This window comes from Staurois parvus, unplaced genomic scaffold (assembly GCF_062004578.1).
Source record: "Staurois parvus isolate SC_StPar_1 unplaced genomic scaffold, SC_StPar_1.0 ptg000831l, whole genome shotgun sequence".
Classification (NCBI taxonomy): domain Eukaryota; kingdom Metazoa; phylum Chordata; class Amphibia; order Anura; family Ranidae; genus Staurois; species Staurois parvus.
This window is the reverse complement of record NW_028318627.1, coordinates 36,077-61,203: the sequence shown is the minus strand read 5'-3', so window position 1 is coordinate 61,203 and position 25,127 is coordinate 36,077. Positions and strand designations below refer to the sequence as shown.

Sequence of the window (25,127 nt, the reverse complement as noted above, 5' to 3'; positions counted from 1 at the left end):
TGCACAAAAACTGCACAAAAACTGTAGCTGCTGACTTGTAAAATACAGCCACTTACCTGTCCCTCGGTCCAGCGGTGTCCTCACCACCATTGGTTTCACCGGCCACCTTCTCTTCCCGGTGCCGGCACCTTCAGTTTGGGCACCTGGCTGTGAAAGCTTGCGGCTCCACAGCCGGGTGCCCACTGCGCATGTGTGAGAAGCGCTGTGCCTTGTGAATGGCCCCATAGTCTTCTGGGACCTGTCATGTGTCCCAGAAGACTACAGGGAGGGGGAGGACAACTTCTGCTTCCAATCACCTAGGCGATTGCAGCGGAAGTGGGAGCGGGTACCTGTCAAATTTGGGTACCCACTATCAATAGGTGCCAATCCTTAATGGGGAGTGGGGAACAAAGGCTTAAAGCGAAACTTCCCCTTTTGGGTGGAGCTCCGCTTTAAGCCCCAATGTAGGGAATGAAGTTACAACCCCTGAAATGTGTTGGCTTTGCAAACCACCTATAGCAAACTTATATTTGGACTTGAATATGAAATTCTGGTGCTTCAATTGGTCGTTCTTCCAGGATCCTGAGCTCCTCTTACATAGTACAGAAGTTTTTCTTGCCCTTTCTTGTTCAGTCGGCCATCCTGAACTCTCACCCCACTCACCGGTGATTCTAGCGGAGAGGAGGGATTTGGCTTTTCTCTTCTTCATGCTCATGTGGAAATCATTCAGCATTTGTGGCTGGAACAGAACCACTTTCACCGTCTGAAGAGAACAGGCTGAAGTACATTTGATGAACTCCTCCAAACCATCCAGGATTGAGTCGGCCACTGTGGAGGCAGCTAATTCCCCCGCACCTGTATCAACCAGACAAAATGTTCAACAAAAGATATCTACTGACCACAAAATGTAACTTTTGCTTCATTAAACATAAAAGTAAAGGACATTACTCAGAGGGACCTGACCTCCGGAGGTTCTGCTGTACAAAGCTGATGGTGTATGAAGCTCCTTCTGCTTCCTTCCACACGGACGTTCCGATCGGGTCCAAAGCGGACAGAAGCGTTACCTCTCCAGCGCCTCAAGGGAGCCAATGTCAGGGGAAGGCCAGGGAATCCGGTGTGTGAATGACCTATGGATAACGTTCCAGGGATGCAACCCTCCTCAGATGGGGAGATCAACCAACTGGAAGAAAGCACACAGGTGGTGCAAACACCTCGCACATTACCCAAGGTTTATTAAAAAGTATAAAAAGACAAAAAATATATATATATATACTGACAAACATAGCGCATATATAAGGCCACGGAGATGACAGAGTGTCTGACTGGTGGTGCGGTCGGCCTGCTGACACGTTTCAGGGATGAGCTATTAGCTCTGAGGAAAGGGATTCATCCCCAAAATACGTTAGCAGGCCGACCGCACCACCAGTTGGAGCACTCTGCCATCTCTGTGGCCTTATAGGCTGTATATATGCGCTATGTTTGTGAGTATATATATATATATATATTATTTGTCTTTTTATGCTTTTTATTAAACCTTGGATAATGCGCTAGGTGTTTGCACCACCTGTGCGCTTTCTTCCAGTTCCGATCGGGTCCACCTGCCCGCTTTTCAAGGGGACCCAATCAGGACCTCCGTTCTCCTCTATGGAGTGGCGGGTGTAAACAGACAGGTGTCAGTTTACACCCGCCGACATCCAATCCGATCTGACACGCGAAAAAGGATCCAATTCTCCTTCTGTTTGTCGGATCGGGTCGGATGGAAACAGACAGGCAGTCCTGTGACGGGAGTCACTTTGTGTGGGGGCCCATGGAACACAGCTCACTTTGGAGAGGTGGGGAGACCCCTGTCTCAACTCCCCCTATTCCTATTATGTGTAAGTCACCCTGTGCCTGTTAGGGGTACAGGGTGATCTGTCCTAATATTGGGGTGGGGGGTTGTTCATTGTTTAATGTCATGTGGTTGCATCCCATTGTTCTATTGTGTGTCTTGCTGGGAGCAAACTATTATGGGATGTATGTGCTATGTGTATTGGCTTGGTGGGGGGTGTCTCCAGCAGCCCTCCCTCCAGATGGGACTGTCTGTTGGTGTATCTCTTGTTACTAAATGTAGATTGCCACACCCTGTGTCATTATGCAGGGAGGGGGGATTTGTCCCTTGAGTGTCTATATCTTGCATCTGTGTTAAAATAAATTAGTCTACTTTCTGGGTTACTTCAAATGTGTGGTGTCTGTGGTCGGTGTTTGGACGAGGAAGCAGTATTATAATGGAAGTACCCAAATGCAGACTGGGTCGGTTCCGTTACATTGGTGGCAGCGGTGGGATTGTGCTTCCAAGCTGTGAACATGTCCAAACCACCAACGGGATTCAAGATGAGGAAAGTAGACATCGGTCACCCCAGTGGAGATATGGACCTGGCATCAGAGTTCACCGGGCTGCTGCGGATCGTTCTTGTAACATAATCCAGGACTGTGTCTACGGATCAGTACCTGGAGCTCAGGCAGCGGATTCAGGTGGTGCTATCCAACCCCAGGGGAACGGGCCAGGGACCATCGGATGTTACGGATGCCATTCCTGGGAGAGCGACCCCAGGAGCAATGGGTGATCGAGTTGGACAGGCTGGTCCAGCAGGAGATAGAGCTGGACAACCGATATCAGGCTCTGCAATGGTACGCAGAGCAGGAATATTTAGGGGTGACAACAGAATGCTCGCCAGAGGGATATGACTTTAGTAGCCCTGAATTGCTGTGGGAGAGCCTTACAGATCATTTTGTGTTTGGCGATGAAGGAGAACCTACCCTGGAGGACCTGCGAGAAGACAGAGAGGCTATGTTTGGTCTCACAGGGGTCTCAGACCTTGAACCAGATCTGGAATACCTGCTGATGAAAGAACAGCATCTGGATAGGGCATACAGGCAACTGCTAAAACATGTTCAGCAGCATGCCCAAGAACCTGCAGTGGAAATTGCAGAGATTGCCATCCCCAAACCTGAAGTGCTGACAAAAGGGCAGAGCTCTGCTAGCCTCTGCCCAGCACTGGTAACATCTTCTGGGTTCCACGGACAGGAGATGGTGAACCCCTATCCCCAGACACCAGTTCCAGAGACTGGGGATTTGATAGACTTCTCTGCTGAGGAAAAACAACCTGGTGAGCCTCCAGCAGAAGAGCTGGCAACATGGCCAAACATTGCTGAACTCTGCCCAGCACTGGTAACATCTTCTGGGTTCTACGGACAGGAGATGGTGAACCCCTATCCCCAGACACCAGTTCCGGAGACTGGGGATTTGATTGATTTTTTTGCTGAGGAGGAATCAGCCGTCGTGCCTCCAGCTGGCATCAGGGCATGGCGTGGTTGACCTCTGCCCACAACAATCAGCACCGTAGGAGCTACAGGAAGAGGATGCAATTGGCACCTCACAACGGCAGCTTGAGCTGATGTCCATGGATGGGACTTCGGTCTCCACTGACACAACCCCAGAAAAGGGTCTGGCATTGGGACAGCAGGATGTCAGCCTTACTTTGCGAACACTGGGGGATGTCCATCAAGTCAAAGTGGATGAGACTACAGTCACCACCTGGATACCCCAGGGATGCTGGGCAGTCGGCCCAGATCCCCAACAGCATGATGGAGTTGGCCCAGCCACCCTGTCTTCCCTCCAGCAGCTGAGAGGACTTCAGGAAGAAGGACCAGTCCGTACTTCTCCCCAGCAGCGGGTATGTTTTACGAGAGAGGCAGAGGTTGGCTGGGTGAGTAATGCTATGTTTGGGACAATTTGTTTGGGGAACTGTGTGGGTGCTGGCATTGGGGGACTGGAAGTACAGACTAACCCGTCTGGGGTTTCCTCCTGCGTTAGTCTCCTGCCGAACGGGGAGATATGTGACGGAAGTCACTTTGGGTGGGGGGCCCATGAAACCCAGCTCACTTTGGAGAGGTGGGGAGACCCGTCTCAGCTCCACATGTCCTAATATTGTGTAGACATGTCTAGGAGATAGGAGGGGTGGGGGTTGTGGATTGTTTGGTGTTATGTGGTGCATCCCATTGTTCTATTGTGTGTCTGGCTTGGGAGCAAACTATTATGGGATGTATGTGTTTATGTGTATTAGCTTAGTGGGGGGTGTCTCCAGCAGCCCTCCCTCGTGATGGGACTGTCTGCTGGAGTGAAGTTTGAGTACCTGTGTGTCTCTTGTTACTAAATGTAGACTGCCCCACCCTGTGTCATTATGCAGGGAGGGGGGGACTGTCCCCTGAGTGTATATATCTTGTATCTGTGTTCAAATAGACAAGTCTACCTCCTGGTTTACTTCAAATCTGGTGTCACCTGGATCTTGGGGTAACAATAGCCAGACTCACTGGTCTCGTGTGCCAGAGCCTGAGAAGCAGCTTCTTGATGAAGATACCCAGTCGCTGGAGACCGGGGTCCGTTTCCACCCGACCACCCATTGAAGCCAGCAGCCTGTGTCTGTGTCCACTTGCTCAGTGGAGATGATCCCCTGAGGAGCAAGCGGTCACATGTAATTGACCCAAGGCGTCTCTTGTTGTTTTAACATGTGAGCGCAATTGACGCATCTATTTGTAGAAATTTAATTCTTTTGACAATATTACACTATCACTTTGTTCTTTTTTACACTGATCGAATTGTGTGGGAAATCCTTCTATTGGAGCATTCTTCTGAGCAGTGGAAACCCCTATTGGCAGGATATATAATATCCACAAAGCGTATTTGACTCACTGAGAGTCAAATACGTAATCACTGAGAGTGCACTATACTTGGTGAGTGCAGCATATGTTGGTTATCCCAGATGGTGTTTATCCCTTTGAGGACCGTAAGATTTTGGAACGCCAAAAGAATCAATTTTTTGTTTTTAAAGTTCGTACACTTCAGTTGCTGTAACTAAGGCATTTCATGAAATAATTGGCAAAAAGCTAGATCCATTTGTTGATAAGAACTAATATTTTGACTCAAACCAAAAAATAAAGTACTTTAAGTTTTTAATCAGATGATACAGGCAATAAAAAACATGGGACAAATACGTCCCTTGGTCCTCAAAGGGTTAACACTGAAGTTTTCTGCATACGGCACTTTTTTCATGTATTTCTTTGGAGCACATTGGATTTAGGATATCTTCATTGTTTTTGGATTTGCACTTTTATTTGGACATTATTTTATATATTATTTTATATATTTTTCATTTAAGTTTTCTGATTTTATTTATTTATATGTATAATTTTTTTTCGCTGTTTTTTTTTTTTTAATTTATTTTGTTTGATGGTTTGTCAACAAAGAGCAGCAGCATTGGTTTAGAAATTTTATATTTTTTTGATTAATATTGGTAGAACTAGTTGTCTACGTACAAAGTACATGGAGCACCGCGCTGAAAAGTGATATTTTAGTTATAGGAAAGTCTCCTGTGCTCCACCACTCCCAACCGAATCACTTCACAAGCGATCAGCTCCTCACATTATACAGGTGGACCTCGGTTTGTGGACGCCTCAGTTAATGTAATTTTCGGTTTACAATTTTTTTTTACGAATTTTTTTCGCAATACGAAGTGTATGTCGGTGCCAATTTTTAAATGGAATTGCCTTTTTTTTTTTCCTGCACTATCGCTCACAGAATTAGCTGTCACTTTCCCCGGAGCTAAAGGAAACATTGTTTCTTTTAACTCAGGGAAATAAACTAAAAGGATACTTTGTTTCTTTTATCTGGGAGGAAGTGACAGCTGATTCTCTGAGCTTTAGTGAAGAAAAAAAAGCCGTAATTACATTTAAAAACCGACACCGACCTATAGTGACAGCGACTTTGTTTTACTTTTTTCGACCTCTGAAACGGATTCATTGGTTTTCAATGCATTCTTATGGGAAACCACGTTTTGGTTTATGAATTTTTCGCAATACAAAATGTTGCGGTGCGGCGATTGGTGGTGCGCTGTGTTCCTGGGACACAGTGGATCACCATTCACTGCATAGAGCCGATGAGATCGGCTCTGTCATGTGATCAGCTGTGTCCAATCACAGCTGGTCACATATTAATAGGAAATACTGGTTATCGGCATTTCTCTCCTCCCGCTGACAGCTCGTGAGGAGAGGAGAACCGGTAATCGGCATTCCTCAGAGGGGACATCTACACTGATCATCAGTGCCACTTAATTATACTGTTCTTCAAGCTTCAATTTGGTTGAAACCTCCCAACAGGATTGCTGTTCTTGAAGTGGGATCTCCCATTGGTGTTGGACTTTTTTGCATCAGATGCCTTCTATCGAAGTGGCCCCCTGTGGTAGCTTTTTGGTAGCTTTTGCTGAAAACTGCTTTCCTGGTAGCAATAACATCAGCCAGAAGAGTGTCAGTAATAGCCATCTTGAGGTATTAAGATCCCCTTCTTATGTTCGTCCCGGAAAGGGTGATACTCATGCCGATGTTCAAGTTTGTGCCTAAGTGGCCTTCAGAGTCCATGTCACACAAGAGATTATCCTTCCTATGGCCCTCTTGGGGAGTACCCAAGGAGTTAGCCCATCAGATGTGGGCCAAGCTCTAAAATATTACATCAAGGCGACATCTGGCATCAGGAAGTCGGAGCTCCTGTTTGCCTGTGCGGCTAGTTAGTTCCCAGCTGTGCTGACATGGAGCCATCAGGGAAAACGGAATACTGAATTACAGATACCGTAAATTTCCTTTCCTGACTCCATGTCAGCACAATTCCCACCCAGCTTGGTAGGACTAGTTATAGAAGGAAGAGGCTGCAGGTGGGCTCAAATTTCTGAGTTAGGTCCTGGAAGCATGGGGGGGGGGGGGCACGGGGCCCTTACTCAGCTGTCCTGACATGGAGCTCAGGAAAGGACATTTACGGTAAGTATCTGTCATTTAATTTTCCATTTTCGCCTTGCACATTGAAGTAGAACTGTCTGTGATTGATCATACCTTAGATTGTAAGCTCCCAGGATCAGGCCCTCCTTTCCCTCTTGTATTGAACTGTATCGTTGCTGTATTGTCTCCCGTTATATTGTAAAGTGCTGAGCAAACTGTTGGTGCTATAAATCCTGTATAATAATAATCATACCTGTTCCCAGAGCGGGGAAGGCGACGGAAGAGACCTGAAGATTCTCACACTCCTGTAAGGCATCCAGGACTATTTTCCTGATGGATGTTGGATTATTTGGTCCTCTCACATGGATGATCCATGTACATTTTCTGAGCTTTCCAGACCCAGTAACGACGTATCCCTTATGAGGTTTGGATCCTGCCAGAAATGGAAACATACAGAGCATGGCCTTTACTGGTACTTGGTGAGCATCCATGATCCATAATAATCCTAACGCCTGAAGCCCATGACCCTCTATATATTCCCTACGTCTGCCACATTCTCTTGGTGCATCGTCTATTCTGTACATATGTGTAATGCCTATGAAATGTGTTGGCCTTGGACTCTTTGTCTCCATCTGAATTTTTTACAGTAAAGTATTGCTGCCCAAATGCCAGGGGCATAAGAGGTGACTGATGTGTCATTTCTCTAGGTCAAAGGAGAAAATTCACAAGATATTCTACTGAGAGCAAAATAAAAACTTGTTTATAGAATGAACCGTGTTTATGACCTCTAGTAACCTCACATTAGGAGATAAAAACCTGCTTAAAGGCATCTAAGTTAGAAATCCTTAAGTCTGAGGGAGATGAGAAGAGGTTTTGGGGTAGATAAGAATCAAAAGTGTGACTTTTCAGATAACGAATATGGTGGTTGAACGTGACTCTGTTATCCTTATGGAACCCTTTTGCTAGCTCCTCCTGTGGTGGGTGTGGCGCCGGCCAATATCGAACAGCTTCCAGAAAATTGGTTTATAAGCTGGAGGTCCGGATGAGACCAGTAGAAGCCCACCCCCTCCCCCTTAGTGGCCAGAGGACGCTCTGACGCTGGGATTTTTGCCAAGGCTATATGGGCTCATCGACTGGTCGCGCCTACGACTTCCCCGTGACCCCCTGGGCAGTTTGGTTCCGATGGGATTTGTTCCTCCCAGCTTCTAACATAGCTTTGGTAATAATATTACTTCTATGCCGTGACACTGTCCAATGATGTGTCTATTTCATGCTGTAATGCTCACATTATTATTGGTGTGTGTTATTATGTAGATTGTGATGACTATAAGATATATCCTCCTGTGTGTCGTGTGATAATAAAAGTGCAAGAATATTGCAGTTGGCTTCTGTTATTTCTTGGAGTGCCGGGTGAATGCTATGATGTGCCAGGGCCGGTGTTTGTGATGGGAGTCACTTTGGGTGGCGGGGCCCATGGAACCCAGCTTACCCCTGTCTCAGCTCCCCATATCCCTCTTATGTGTAACTCACCCTGTGCCTGTTAGGGGTGCAGGGTGATCTGTCCTAATATTGTGTAGACATGTATGGGTGAGGGGGGGAGGGTTGTGGATTGTTTAATGCCATGTGGTTGCATTCCATTGTTCTGTTGTGTGTCTTGCTTGGGAGCAAACTATTATGGGATGTATGTGTTTATGTGTGTTAGCTTAGTGGGAGGTGTCTCCAGCAGCCCTCCCTCCTGATGAGACTGTCTGTTGGAATGAAGTTTGAATACCTGTGTGTCTCTTGTTACTAAATGTAGATTGCCCCGCCCTGTATCATTATGCAGGGAGGGGGGATTGTACCCTGAGTGTATATATCTTGTATCTGTGATCAAATAAACTAGTTTTACCTTCTGGATTACTTCAATACTGGTGTTGTCTAGTCTTGTATGGTCAGCTGTGGTGTCAGTGGTCGGTGTTCGGACAGACTGGTATCGTCTAGTCTTGTATGGTCAGCTGTGGTGTCTGTAGTTGGTGTTCAGACGGGGAAGTGGTAGTCTAATGGAAGTACCCAAGCACAGTCTGGAGTCGGTTCCATTACAGTGTTCATTTGTTAGATGGTGTTTCACATGTGTAGAACATGTAATGGTTTAAATGCTGATTAAAAGGTACCTGCATGACTACATGTTGATTGTGTGCGTGTATATGACTTGCTTTTAGTTATTGCACCCAGCATTTCTAGTACAATATGAAAAAAACATTTTTGACAAAAGCAAAAAATAAAAAGAAATAAAATAAAACAATGATGGTCCAACGCAGAGCTTTACCCAGAGCAGCAGCAGAAGATGCAATAGGTGGTCCAGCAGCTTCCAGAATTGCTTTTGAAACTCCTACAAATAAAAATATAAAACATGATGGATTAAACATGTGTTACTCGATGTTTGGCGGTTTCTCACCCGGGCGAACAGCAATATAAACACTACTCCCAACTCCATATTACTTCTTCCCATAACGATTACTTTAATAATCCAACCTTGGATGTTGAAGCCTCACATCTCCTCCATATGTTGTGGTTGGATCACGTCCCTGTCCTTCTAACCTTATCACTGGATTCTACGTAACTGAAAGCGTGTCATTGGCAACTAATCGAGTTTTTACTTAAACATGACCCATCTAGGATGGAACTGGAGTCTACTCTAAGGACAGGTTCATATCTATGCGTTTTTTTTTCTACTGCATTTTGCAGAAATGCACTACAGTCCATTAAACGTGGTTTCCTATGGGACATGTTCACATCTATGCATTTTTCAGCCGCTGTATTTTTGGAAGTGTTCAGGGACTTTTTTCAAACATAACACGGTGCCTTTTTTATTCAATAGACTTCAATGGACCCGCACCAAAAAACACAAGTGGTTGTGCCACTTGTTGATGTGTTTTACTTTTTTTTTTTTGTGTAGATCAGGGGTCTCCAAACTATGGCCTCCAGCTATTGAAGTACTACAAGTCCCATCATGCCTTTGGGAGTCTTGCCTGTGGCTGTCAGAGTCTTGCAAAGCCTCATGGGACTTGCAGTTCCTCAACACCTGGAGAACCATAGTTTGGAGACCATTGGTGTAGATGATAGTTCCTCAGGATGGTAACACAAAAGATAATGAGGAAAAAGGGGAAGAGTTAACACTTTCCCTTTTGATGGCAGTGAATTAGTGCGGGGTCCCCTTTAAGGCACTAAATAAAAGGCAGACTTAAAGTAGTGAAGGGTAACAACTGGCATAAGTGTCTCTATGGGCAAAGACAACTCTCTCTGGATGTCAAAAGCCAACTCAACAGTAGTAGGAACCCCGCTCTGCTGGGAAAAGGGAACTTATTATTTCAGTTGGCATTGCTGTATTCTGACCTGCAACGGTATGTCCTGCAGTCAGCTTCGATGGTGAAACTGTAATGCAGATGTATCCCAACAATGGCGGTGGGGAGAACTAGGCCACAACCTGGGGCAACTATATGTAATGTTCACAACTATGTGCAGGTAGATAGCTGAGGTGACAAAACGGTAAGTGTTCTCTTAGTGGATACATGGGACTCTCTCACCCGATCAATGTGAACTGGCAGATCATAGCGATCCATCTTTCCCGGCAGATGGGAACCCCCATAGGCTCTCCGGTTCAGATTCAGCGTCCCATCTGGCCTCCTGATAAAAGATTGGCTTATTGGTCAGCTTGGCAGACCGGTCAATCAGCAGGCTCTTTCCACTCCTCGCTCTCCAACTCTGGCTCCACATCCTACTTCAGCCATCAGCACACCTCCTCCTCTCTCAGGCTCTCCCTCTGCATTCTCCTGGCCCATCTCCCAGGCTTTGATATTTATATTCCTCCCCCCACACGCTACCTCCCCTGGGAAATGTAGTCCCGGGGTGCCCTGCTCACCAGTTGAGCCCTGCTGTTCAGCATACAAGTCCCAGAGGGCTGTTCTGCCAAATGTGAGTGACCCTGAATGGCAGGCCACCGCCATCTAATGTCCATTTTATAGTACTGCAACTAACACCATTTCAATGGGTTACATATGCATTGTATTATCTGTACTGCTCACCCGTGTTCTCACTAGGACTTTGTACACGGGAAAAAGTTTGTGACCCCTTAGAATTTCTCTGGATTTCTGCATAACATATAATCTGATATTGAGATCTCGGGGGATGGGATGAATCACCTGTGCGCAGAGTGAAGTCTCCGTTGGAAGAATTTACAATGACTTCGGTGTCCTCTTCGGTGATATCGCCGGTCTTCACCTGGTAAGTGACAGATCCGATCGTCATTTCATGAACCCCGTGTGATGGGTTTGTCACCGACCCAAAGAGCTCTGTAAGACAGAAAGGAAAGGAATGCTAATAAGCAGAATGGAGGATAAAAGAAAGCCGAGTTCCCACCACCGATGATCAACTGCGCATGGAAAGATGAAAGGAGTTGTGAGCATCCAATGTTATAGACTGTGATATAGAATTATGAAAGTACCAGAACTGATTTTGCTAAGTTTCTAAAATGATCTTTCTTACCTTTTTTCAAAGTTAAAAAGTTCTGTCATGTGACCATGTATCTCTTCTTCCTGATAGTGGGGGGGCGGGGTTACAGAATGTAGTGACTTTTGGGGGACTATTTATTAAAAAAATTATTTTATTCCAAAATTGAGAAACCCAGCTGTCTGTTAGGGGTTAACATTTTTTGGTTGGAATTCAAGTGACCTTCTAATAGATTCCAAAACCAGTGAGTGGAAGAAAGTTGTTTGAAAGACAATGAGACACACCACTATTGAAATTCCTACAGGTGATCAAAGTCCCAGAGAAAAACAATGGGGGATCTGATGTTGACTAGTCAAAGACCTGGCAGCTATATGTTTCCTAAAACAAATGCCATGGTCTATGGGAAGCTAGGAGATCCTTCAATGGCAGGAAATTTGGACTTCCACAGGTGAGTCATCACACCTAACCAAAACAACAATGATGAGACGAAACCTGAAGGTCTGAGAGCTCACCCAAAACTTTGGGAAGTGTGATGAACAAACAAACTTCATGAACTGTCACAATAGGCTATTGAATTAAGGTTTAACTACAGGCCAGTCTATGTACTTTAAGTACTCAACAATGGATAAGGTTCTCCGTCACATTCCCATGAACTATACATCCAGCCAAGGTGAAATCTGGGTCAATTAAGAATACTAAGAAAAATGTGGAGGATATCAATGGGATCTTATAAAGGGTATGTTTCCACACACCAAAATATACTCAACAGAGTTAGGGATTGCATACCACTCAGTCAAGTGTGAAATGATGAAGCATAAGATGATTTGTGAATTGGTGTCAATTGTACATTTCCATCAGAAAGCAAATGTTTCAAACAGTTTGAATCTCAGGGAAATGAAAAACTGAATGTACATATATCTTTCTATGGTCCTTATCCAAGAATTAGTAGTGAAATCAACTATACTTGAATAAGACACATACAGTCAGGTCCATAAATATTGGGACATGGACACAACTCTAACATTTTTGGCTCTATACACCACCACAATGGATTTGAAATGAAACGAACAAGATGTGCTTTAACTGCAGACTGTCAGCTTTAATTTGAGGGTATTTACATCCAAATCAGGTGAACGGTGTAGGAATTACAACAGTTTGCATATGTGCCTCCCACTTGTTAAGGGACCAAAAGTAATGGGACAGAATAATAATCATAAATCAAACTTTCACTTTTTAATACTTGGTTGCAAATCCTTTGCAGTCAATGACAGCCTGAAGTGTGGAACGCATAGACATCAGCAGACGCTGGGTGTCATCCCTGGTGATGCTCTGCCAGGCCTCTACTGCAACTGTCTTCAGTTCCTGCTTGTTCTTGGGGCATTTTCCCTTCAGTTTTGTCTTCAGCAAGTGAAATGCTCAATCGGATTCAGGTCAGGTGATGGACTTGGCCATTGCAGAACATTCCACTTCTTTGGTTGCTTTTGCAGTCTGCTTTGGGTCATTGTCCATCTGCACTGTGAAGCGTCCAATGAGTTGTGAAGCATTTGGCTGAATATGAGCCGATAATATTCCCGAAACACTTCACAATTCATCCGGCTGCTTCTGTCAGCAGTCACATCATCAATAAATACAAGAGAAGCAGTTCCATTGGCAGCCATACATGCCCACGCCATGACACTACCACCACCATGATCACTGATGAGGTGGTATGCTGAGGACCATGAGCAGTTCCTTCTCCATCCTCTTCTCTTCCCATCACTCTGGTACAAGTTGATGTCGGTCTCATCTCTCCATAGGATGTTGTTCCAGAACTGTGAAGGCTTTTTTACATGTCGTTTGGCAAACTCTAATCTGGCCTTCCTGTGTTTGAGGCTCACCAATGGTTTCCATCTTGTGGTGAACCCTCTGTATTCACTCTGGTGAAGTCTTCTCTTGATTGTTGACTTTGACACACATCACCTACCTCCTGGAGAGTGTTCTTGATCTGGCCAACTGTTGTGAAGGGTGATTTCTTCATCAGGGAAAGAATTCTTCGCTCATCCACCACAGTTGTTTTCCGTGGTCTTCCGGGTCTTTTGGTGTTGCCGAGCTCACCGGTGCGTTCCTTCTTTTTAAGAATGTTCCAAACAGTTGTTTTGGCCACGCCCAATGTTTTTGCTATCTCTCTGATGGGTTTGTTTTGTTTTTTCAGCCTAATGATGGCTTCACTGATAGTGACAGCTCTTTGGATCTCATCTTGAGAGTTGACAGCAACAGATTCCAAATGCAAATAGCACACTTGAAATGAACTCTGGATCTTTTATCTGCTCATTGTAATTGGGATAATGAGGGAATAACACACACCTGGCCATGGAACGGCTGAGAAGCCAATTGTCCCATTACTTTTGGTCCGTTAACAAGTGGGAGGCACGTATGCAAATTGTTGTCATTCCTACACCGTTCACCTGATTTGGATGTAAATACCCTCAAATTAAAGCTGACAGTCTGCAGTTAAAGCACATCTTGTTCATTTCATTTCAAATCCATTGTGGTGTATAGAGCCAAAAATGTTAGAATTGTGTCCATGTCCCAATATTTATGGACCTGACTGTATATATCTAATACCTAAAGATATCTTGGTTTCAATCAAAACATGAGTCATCATTAATACACAAATTGTTTTGTGATCCCTGACTGCCCCCCAGTGGACAGGTGAGACATATCTTATGTACACACACTTCCCGACTCGCCAATCAACAAGCCTGTTGGGAGGGTCTTTTAACCATTTCAATACCGTGCAATTTTCCCCCTTCCCCCCCAGGCCATTTTTCAGGTTTTAGCGCTCTCACACTTTGAATGACAATTGCGCGGTCATACAACATTGTACCCAAACTAAAATTTAATCATTTTCTTCACACAACTAGAGCTTTCTTTTGGTGGTATTTAATCACCGCTGGGGTTTTTATTTTTTGCTAAATTAACAAAAAAAGACCAAAAATTTTGAAAAAAAAACACATTTTTCTTTGTTTCTGTTATAAAAGTTTACAAATAAATAATTGTTCTTCATAAATTTAGGCCGAGATGTATTCTGCTCCATGTCTTTGGTGAAAATAACCCAAATTAGGATGTATTATTTAGTTTGTAGGAAAGTTATAGAGTTCACAAACTATGGGATAGATCTGAATATTGATCAATCCTGAAGTACTGACAGCCAATCTAATTTCTTGAGGTCCAAGAATGTCAGAACAGTACAGATATCCCCCAAATGTCAGGACGGTACAGATATCCCCCAAATGTCAGGACAGTACAGATATCCCTCAAATGTCAGGACAGTACAGATATCCCCCAAATGTCAGGACAGTACAGATATCCCCCAAATGTCAGGACAGTACAGATATCCCCCAAATGTCAGAACAGTACAGATATCCCCCAAATGTCAGAACAGTACAGATATCCCCCAAATGTCAGGACAGAACAGATATCCCCCCAAATGTCAGGACAGTACAGATATCCCCCCAAATGTCAGGACAGTACAGATATCCCCCAAATGTCACGACAGGACAGATATCCCCCCAAATGTCAGGACAGTACAGATATCCCCCCAAATGTCAGAACAGTACAGATATCCCCCCAAATGTGAGGACAGTACAGATATCCCCCCAAATGTCAGAACAGTACAGATATCCCCCCAAATGTGAGGACAGTACAGATATCCCCCAAATGTCAGGACAGTACAGATATCCCCCAAATGTCAGAACAGTACAGATATCCCCCAAATGTCAGGACAGTACAGATATCCCCCAAATGTCAGGACAGTACAGATATCCCCCAAATGTCGACAGTACAGATATCCCCCAAATGTCAGGACAGTACAGATATCCCCAAATGACCCCTTTTTGCAGAGTAGACAGTCCGACGTACTTCATAAGAGGAATGGCGAGTTTTTTGAAGTTGTATTTTTTTTGTCATAATTTTTCGGAAAATGAAAAAATTAAAAAAATTATTTTCACCATTTTTATTTTACATACTGTCACCAGTGCAGTACAGAGTCATCATATAACTGGCATGGCGGTGAACAGGGACACTGACTGGTGACAGTATGAAAAAAATATATATATATATATTTTTTTTTTATTTTTATTTTTTTTTAATTATTTTTAATTTTTTATTACATTTTTTTTATTTTTTTTTAAGATTTTTTTTCATATTTTACTATAGTAACATTGTACTACTTTGGGGAAGTGATCAGTATTTTTTTTTTTTTTTTACACAATTTGCTTATAGCAAAGAATTACTTTGCTATAAGCAAGCATTTACCTGAATGACATCGATTCATTCAGCTTTTTTTTTTTTGTGCTTAGCTGTGATTTGGTCACAGCAGGTCACATGGTACCTGCAACGGGGGCCGGTACTCAGATCTGTCATCGGCCGTGTTCGAGGTACACGGCCAGTGACAGATCGCGCCGCTGCGCGGCTCTGCATTAGCGCAAACTGTGCAGAGACACATTTGAAGCCGCCAAACGGCCATTGGCCGGGCGGCTAATGGTTAAAACAAAGGTTTGGATGGTATAAAAAGCCATGCACCTCACATCTAAAAAAAAAAAAAAAAAAAGCTGAAAAATACAACAGAAAAACCCAACCAATAAAAGGAAGGAGATCTGAAAAGCTGAAGAAATCTGAAGAAGCTGAAATCTGTCCCATCTGAAAATCTTCTACATTTCTTCTAAAACTACTTCTAAATCTTCTAAAACTTCTGCTAAACTTCTGAACCTCTGAACTTCTATACTTCTACATTTTTGCTAAACACTACAACCTACTGCACTATCTCTCACTTGCTCCCTGCGGCCATTTTGCTGAAGGAGTCCAGCTGCCATTTTGTTTTGAGGACCATTTGAAGGCCCAACTGCATCCCACTGGGAAGCCTCAAAATCAAGGTTCTAGGAGTGGTGAGAGTGCTGAGAAACTGTAGTTTATTTGATATTTCATATTTTTCATAGACTTATAGCGTTTGTAGTGTGTTTAGAAATATTAAGATCCATACATAATTATTACTAAAAATTGTTTGATTTAATACTGAAATTAGATATTGCATATTAACTGATTGGTGGTTTTGTTATAGTGCAATTTATCAGAAAATACTTTTCTTCTTTCTCTATGGCCACGAGAAAATTGAAATAATTTCTGAAGCACTATAAGGTTACAACTTATAGCTAAATTTGTTTTTCCCATCTCTTTACTATTATCTTTAATCATCTATTGTTTGGTATATAGAATTAGCGTATTATATTTTTGATCGTATGTACCAGTATACATTTATCGCCAGTATTTTGCGTTTGTATTAATATATATATAAATTTTGTACATAAATAAATGTATTTATTTATTTATTAAAAGGCAATTTTTGTGTATATGGTCCGAAATTATACTGGCTAAAAGAACTCAAGGTATATTATTAAGTGGTGATCAAATAAGTAAGGTGTCCAAATTATTGGTTCATTAAATATTTGCCGTATTTTAACGGCTGGAGGCACTGCGATATTTTGTTTAAGGGAGAGGACACCGCCCTGCATATTTAGAATAAATTATTACATAAACCACCACAGGATCATTGTGCAGATACTCCGTGTGCCTGTATCCCAGTATGTTCAGACTGAGGCAAGAGGCAGGCTGTGGTTGGGTGGAGTGCGTTTGTAACGGAACCGGTACCCGACCGCACTTGGGTATATTCCATTATACTGCAGCTTCCCCTGTCCGAACACCATCCACGGACCACACCCTTGAAACCCCTCAGGAAAAAGACAGAACCCAGCTCTTCTTAATACAGGAAGCCAACTCTTTTTATTGTACACAAAACACAGGATATATACAGAGGGCGGGGAAAGACAACCAGGAACAGGAAATACATCATCAGCCCACCCCATCCCACCAAGACACAGAACAATGGGATGAAACACATGGTCAAGGACATTGACCAACCCCCACACCAATACACAAACAGTACATCCCATAATAGTTGGCTGGACAGGAAGACACAGCACAATGGGGGGTAGCACATGGCAAACAGACAATGGACAACCATGTGGCCTAGACAAAGGAACACACACTATACACAAGACTCAGACATTCACATACACACCCTGTACCCCTTAAACAGGCACAGGGTGGGTTAAACATAATGATTTGGGGAGATGATACAGAGGTCCCCCCACCCCCAATAGTCGCTCCCGTCACAGCGTTCAAGAAGCAGGCTGTGATTGGTCAGGGGGTGTAGTGACTGAACAAACCACTCAGTCCAGGCATGCCGTGTGTCTGCACAGTGTCCTGTACTTCTGAATGGCCAGCCAATGGATGAACACTGACCACCTAACACAGATCAGCTTTTGTACGGTCAGTATTAGAACAAGGAATTAAAGGTGAGACATGAGAGAACATATGGAAATTACACGTGACCTCACAGCAGATGTACAGGCAAAGGATGGATAGTAGAAACTGGGGAAGAGGCAGAGTGGTATATATCTTCACCCAGAGAACCAGAATGGCAAAGGATCCCGGTGATTACAACTCATACGTAGTGAACAGTGAGAGTGATAAACCGACACGCCTGATACTAAAGAGTATAAAACAATAAGAAATGTGCAATACGCCTATATGAGAAGCCATAAAAGGTCCAACGGGTAACAATACGTATCTGCCGCACTGGCATAAAGAGTTCCTGCAAAACATACAGCCATGGGGATCATCCAAGCCGGCCTGAAGTGGTAGCACCAGAAAAACCACGCCGGTGCCTACAGTCTTGAGCCAGGCGCTGTCATTGTGGGGACACTTTCGGGTAAGATGGCAGAGGAGCCGATGGTAAGGATGGTAAAGAGAGCCAAGACCTTGGGCCAAGGTGGTTGCTGAAGGAGGCCTTTCTGGGAGCAGCTATGCTGACTCAAGAATGAAATCGTCACTGGGCGAAATGTACGTCGAAGCGTCAATACGTCACTTCTGGGTCCGGGAACGTTCAGCCATAGCGAAAGCAAGGCCTGGAGCACGTCGGACATTTCTGGCATTCACAAGCTGCAGATACTGGTGCCGGTATACAGGCACCACTCCATGTGAGTGCAAAACCGTTTGCCTTATGCTCTCAATGTATATTTAATAAATACTGCACTTGGAAGGATTTTTATCTGTCCGGTTTATCTGAGCGGCCTTGTACCAATTCTCCTTAACGATTAACCCGCATTGAACATCATAGATGAATCGGAGATTATGCTGGGAATCCTAATGCTTTAGCTTATGGCCATACGAAAGGAGAGCCCCTGGAGGGGAGTAACATTCTAGGAGAACCTGAGAGGATGGTCCCCTATAGGGACCTCTCCTTCCAACCGCATGTCAAATGACTCGAACCTCTCCTTCCAACCTCATGTCAAATCACTCACAAACACATGCAGGCTCCATCTCCGCAACATTGCCAAGATACGTACCTTCCTCACCCTAGACACCACCAAACTTCTAGTACACTCCCTCATCATCTCACGCCTTGACTACTGTAATTATCTTCTCACCGGCCTACCCCAGTGCAGGCTCTCCCCGCTCCAGACCATCCTGAACTCAGCGGCTAGACTCATCCACCTCACCACCCGCTCCACCTCTGCCACCCCCCTCTGCCTCTCCCTCCACTGGCTCCCGATTGCCCAACGCATCAAATTTAAACTCCTAACCCTGACTTACAAAGCCGTTCACAACACTGCCCATGACTACCTCACCAACCTGATCCCCAAGTACCGCCCTACCCGTACCCTTCGCTCCTCACTGGACCTCCTTCTATCCTGCTCCCTGGTCTCCTCCTCCCATGCACGACTGCAGGACTTCTCCAGGTCCTCCCCCATCCTCTGGAACTCACTGCCCCAATCCATCAGACTGTCGCCTTCCCTCTTCACATTCAGGCGCTCCCTCAAAACCCATCTCTTCAGGGAAGCCTACCCCACCCTCACCTAACGGCCATTCTCCCGCTTTCCTCCCACCCCTCATTCCCCTCAGCCACTTCCTACTGTACCTTTACCCCCTCCCTCCTAGATTGTAAGCTCGAAAGAGTAGGGCCCTCTTACCCCTCGTACATTGTTAGTTTTTGTTGTACTGGGCCATGTATTGTCCCCCCCTCTATTGTACAGCGCTGAGCAAACCCTTTGGCGCTGTATAAACTCGACGTAATAATAATAATAATAATAGGACAAAAAGCGTATCTGACCACCTTAACTGAGGTCAGAAGGTCTGCTGAGTGAGCAATTTATATATACCTTGCCGGCACGTGGTGAAGTTATAAAGTCACTCTCTTTTTTGGGTCACAGTGTAAAGGAATAGAAAGGACTGTCACCTTTTTCCAAAACCTAAATTCACCTTTGGACTTTTATTGATTGTGTTTTTTTATGTTTTTTATAAAGTCAGTGGAAAATATAGCACCCACTATATGTGCAAATTTTTAATGGTTGGTATAGGGGCATGCTGAGAAACAAGCCTCTTATATGTATATGCACATTATATACAGTTACAAGAAAAAGTATGTGAACCCCTTGGGATTCCGTGGAGTTTTGCATGAATTGGGCATAAAATGTGCTCTGAACGTCATCTAAGTCACAACAATAGAAGAACACAGGCTGCTGAACATAATACTACACAAACATTAGATGTTGCCATGGTTTATTTGCACATAACATGTAAACATTCACAGTGCAGGGAGGAAAAAGTATGTGAACCTTTGGACTTAATAACTGGTTGACCCTCCTTTGGCAGCAATAACCTCAACCAAACGTTTCCTGTAGTTGCAGATCAGACCTGCACAACGATCTGGAGTCATTTTGGACCACTCCTCTTCACAAAACTGTTTCAGTGTAGCAATATTCTTGGGATGTCTGGTGTGAATCGCTCTCTTAAGGTCATGCCACAGCATTTCAATGGGGTTGAGGTCAGGACTCTGACTGGGCCACTCCAGAAGGTGTATTCTGTGCTGTTGCAGCCATTGTTTTGTTGAATGACTTGTATGCTTTGGGTCATTGTCCTGTTGCATCACCCATCCTCTGCAGAGCTTCAGTTGGCGGACAGATGGTCGTACGTTTTCCTGCAAAATGTCTTGATAAACTCTGGAATTCATTTTCCCATCAATGACAACAATCTGTCCAAGCCCTGAGGCAGCAAAGCAGCCCCAAACCATGATGCTCCCTCCGCCATGTTTCACAGTGGGGATGAGGTTTTGATGTTGGTGTGCTGGGCCTTTTTTTCTCCACACATAGTGTTGTGTGTTCTTCCCAAACAACTCAATCTTGGTTTCATCTGTCCGCAGTATATTCTGCCAGTAGTGCTGTGGACACATCCAGGTGCTCTTTTGCAAACTTCAAACGTGCTGCAATCTTCTTTTTGGACAGCAATGGCTTCTTCCGTGGTGTCCTCCCATGTACTCCATTCTTGTTTAATGTTTTCCTTATTGTAGATGTGTCAACAAAAATGTTAGCATGTGCCAGAGATTTCTGTAGGTCTTTAGCTGACACTCTGGGATTCTTCTTTACCTCATGCAGCATTCTGCGCTGTGCTCTTGCAGTCATTTTTACAGGATGACCACGCCTAGGGAGAGTAGCAACAGTGCTAAACTTCTCCATTTGTAGACAGTCTGTCTTACCGTGGACACATGAACATCAAGGCTCAAGGAGATACTTTTGTAACCCTTTCCAGCTTCATGCAAGTCAACAATTCTTGATGGTAGGTCTTCTGAGAGCTCTTTTCTGCGAGGCATGGTTCACATCAGACAGTGCTTCTTGAAACCAGTAAACCCAAAACAGGTGTCAGCAACACATCCAATATCATCACACTGATTGGAGTCAAGGTTGGCTCACTCCTGGCTCCAATTAGCTCTGGGAGAAGTCATTAAGCTAGGGCCACACATACTTTTTCCTCCCTGCACTGTGAATGTTTACATGTTATGTGCAATTAAACCATGGCAACATCTAATGTTTGTGTAGTATTATGTTCAGCAGACTGTGTTCTTCTATTGTTGTGACTTAGATGATGTTCAGAGCACATTTTATGCCCAATTCATGCAAAACTCCACGTAATCCCAAGGGGTTCACATACTTTTTTTTGCAACTGTATGTAACGCCTGTCTATTTACAATTATTCATTGACTCAAGGTGTGCCTGGATTTCCCCTGGGGATGTACCGCTGTATTATTTGCCATTATAGGAAAAGTGGAAGGTGAAAGGGAAGTCCCATTGGTATCTGATTCTATGTTTAAGAAGAATCTGTATGCAGGGTGTCATAGCCCAACGTTGAGCAATGGTTTGTGGTGAAAGATCTTGGAACAGTTGGCATTAATGTCTTTGGAAAGGGAGAGACCGGCTGCTCCTGGAGACCTGAAGAAGAGCTTTCTTGGTAGGAAAATAGAGCAAGCATACAACAATGTCCCGTGGAGGACCATTTGGGGTTTAACACATAACAGCCCTATGGACCCTTTCTATCTCTAGTCTCATAGCAGTATGAAGGGAATCAGCTCCTGAAAAATGCCGTCACTGTAGGTTGGAGATCAAGGATAGTCTCAGGAAGTCTGGGATCTTTATCTTTTAAGCTTCTCCATCCACATCTCGGCGAGGCCTGAATAGTGGATATCGTGACAGAGCATCTGCCACCGGCCTACTCTTTCCTGGATAATAATACAAGGAGAATCCAAGCCTTGCCAGACAGACTGCTTAACATTACTCCAGAGGACCAACTTTAGCTGTTTGGAGATGCATCAATGGATTGTTATCCTTCCAGACCTCGAACGTGGCTCCTGTCAGGTACTCAAAGTGTTCGGTGACCATTGTCTGAAATCCATTCATAGATTCCAAGTGGTCAGATAGGGTGTAACAAGCTTTCAGTTTACTAAATTGATGAAAAGTTTGAAATTGAAAATGCAAAACAGGGTCAGCATGGCAAACAACACGCAGATCTGAGAATAATATCAAACAGATTATGAAAGCTGCACAAACTTGACTGCAACCCTCTCAGTGAAGTCCCAGGTAGCTTAACACAGGCTGAAGCGGTCCGAGGCCCAAGGCTACCACACTGCAACTGGAACACTCACACAGCACTTGGGTATATGGTCTCCACACTAACTGGGTCATCTGAAAAAGCTGCATGTTATGAGACTGCTGCCCACATGCTGGTTCTGACAATGGAGGGCCTCTCATCTGGCTGCAGATCACTTGCCCAGCTACCTCTACCTCATTAGATGTGGCCTCTCAGAGCCACTGAGGGAAAGAAGCAGAGACATGTATCTTCCTGTCAGGGCTCCCAGGTGTGACCAGAGATGTGTGACTGACGCAGGGAAACGCAGACCTCAGATATGTTATAAACAATATAATTTATTAACACTAACAATACAAACATAAACGCAGTGCAATACTAAAACATAACACAGTGCAAACAAACCAAACCAACCACCCACAGATAACAGTACATACAAGCAAGCGTCGCCAGGCAGGCCGGGTCAATATCAATAGGGCAGGTAGGTACAGGGGGAGCAAGCGGAGATTGGTCAGGGTCACAAGCCAGGGATCAGAACAGGTAGCAAGCAGCGTGGTACAGAGGGTCAGACAGAGGGATGGTCAGGAGCGAGCCGGGATCAGAGCAGGAGAAGTCAGCAGTGGTTCAGAAACAGGATGCAGGACAGAAACAGGATGCAGGACAGAAACAGGATACAGGGCCCAGGACAAACACACACCAAGGCAGAGTCTGTGGGTCTGGCCATCCCTTAAATACCCCAGCATAATCAGTTACAGGTGTTAGCTGGCTGCAAAGTTGAGTCTCTGATTGCTGGGAACACCCGCTGGCCAGCCCTGGTACTGCAGATCAAAAGGCAGGTGAGTCCCACCATAGCTGGCCAGTCCATTCCTGACAGTACCCCCCCCCCTCAAGGAGCGGCCTCAGGACGCTCCAAACAGTCCTAGCTGGGAAAAATGTTCCACCGTCCGGGTCTGGTAACTCGCGGGATATCAAAGACTGGTACACCGGGCAGGACTCCGGGCAGCGGTACACCGGGCAGAGGCACATCGGGCTGGACTCCGGGCAGAGGCACATCGGGCAGAGGCACACCGGGCTGGACTCCAGGCAGAGGCACATCGGGCAGGACTCCGGGCAGAGGCACATCGGGCTACCAGGCGAAGCGGCAGGCAGCGGGCCACCGGGCGGAGCGGCAGGCGCCGGGCCCCCGGGCGGAGCGGCAGGCGCCGGGCCCCCGGGCGGGGCGACAGGCGCCGGGCCCCCGGGCGGGGCGACAGGCGCCGGGCCCCCGGGCGGGGCGACAGGCCTCGGGCCCCCAGGCGGAGCGGCGGGCGCCGGACCCCCAGGCGGAGCGGCGGGCGCCGGACCCCCAGGCGGAGCTACAGGTCTCGGGCCCTCAGGCGGAGCAGCGGGCGCCGGACCCCCAGGCGGAGCTACAGGTCTCGGGCCCTCAGGCGGAGCGGCGGGCGCCGGACCCCCAGATGGAGCGACAGGTCTCGGGCCCTCAGGCGGAGCGGCGGGCGCCGGACCCCCAGGCGGAGCTACAGGTCTCGGGCCCTCAGGCGGAGCGGCGGGCGCCGGACCCCCAGATGGAGCGACAGGTCTCGGGCCCTCAGGCGGAGCGGCGGGCGCCGGACCCCCAGATGGAGCGACAGGTCTCGGGCCCTCAGGCGGAGCAACAGGTCTCGGGCCCCCAGACGAAGCGGCGGGCACCGAGTCACCAGGCACGACAGTGGGCACCGAGTCGTCTGGCAAGACTGCGGGCACCGAGTCAACTGGCGGAACAGCGGGCACCGAGTCGTCTGGCAAGACTGCGGGCACCGAGTCGTCTGGCAAGACTGCGGGCACCGAGTCGACTGGCGGAACAGCGGGCACCGAGTCGTCTGGCAAGACTGCGGGCACCGAGTCGACTGGCGGAACAGCGGGCACCGAGTCGTCTGGCAAGACTGCGGGCACCGAGTCGACTGGCGGAACAGCGGGCACCGAGTCGTCTGGCAAGACTGCGGGCACCGAGTCGTCTGGCGGAACAGCGGGCACCGAGTCGTCTGGCAAGACTGCGGGCACCGAGTCGTCTGGCAAGACTGCGGGCACCGAGTCAACTGGCAAGACTGCGGGCACCGAGTCGTCTGGCAAGACTGCGGGCACCGAGTCGTCTGGCAAGACTGCGGGCACCGAGTCAACTGGCGGAACAGCGGGCACCGAGTCGTCTGGCATGACTGCGGGCACCGAGTCGTCTGGCAAGACTGCGGGCACCGAGTCGTCTGGCAAGACTGCGGGCACCGAGTCAACTGGCGGAACAGCGGGCATCGAGTCAACTGGCGGGACTGCGGGCACCGAGTCGTCTGGCAAGGCTGCGGGCACCGAGTCGTCTGGCAAGGCTGCGGGCACCGAGTCGTCTGGCAAGGCTGCGGGCACCGAGTCGTCTGGCAAGACTGCGGGCACCGAGTCAACTGGCAAGACTGCGGGCACCGAGTCGACTGGCGGAACAGCGGGCACCGAGTCGTCTGGCAAGACAGTGGGCTCCGAGTCAACAGGCACGACAGTGGGCACCGGGTCATCAGGTATCGGATTGTCTGGCTCGACAGCCGGCATCGGGTCACCAGGTATGACAGCGGGCTCTGAGTCAATTGGCACGACAGCGGGCACTGGATCAGGTACCGGATCATCTGGATCAACAGCGGGCATCGAGTCAACTGGCCTAATAGGATCGTCGGGCTGGATCAGTTCATCATGCTGAGTAGCGGCATCAGGCTGAGGAGAGGCTTCAGGCTGAGGAGAGGCTTCAGGCTGAGGAGAGGCTTCAGGCTGAGGAGAGGCTTCAGGCTGAGGAGAGGCTTCAGGCTGAGGAGAGGCTTCAGGCTGAGGAGAGGCAT

The 25,127-nt window shown here is 46.5% G+C and overlaps 1 protein-coding gene across 1 annotated transcript in view; it reads right to left on the bottom strand.

Annotated features, from left to right (window-relative positions):
- The window catches only part of LOC149443802 (protein mono-ADP-ribosyltransferase PARP15-like), a 43,924-nt gene that overhangs the window by 9,421 nt on the left and 9,376 nt on the right, over positions 1-25,127 (bottom strand). The window contains exons 3-6 of the mRNA XM_089655260.1: positions 10,959-11,108; positions 9,086-9,148; positions 7,034-7,213; positions 643-834 (exon numbers count right to left, since the gene is read on the bottom strand). Of these exons, the coding sequence (XP_089511386.1) occupies positions 643-834; positions 7,034-7,213; positions 9,086-9,148; positions 10,959-11,108 (585 nt within the window). The remainder of the gene's footprint in view (positions 1-642; positions 835-7,033; positions 7,214-9,085; positions 9,149-10,958; positions 11,109-25,127) is intronic.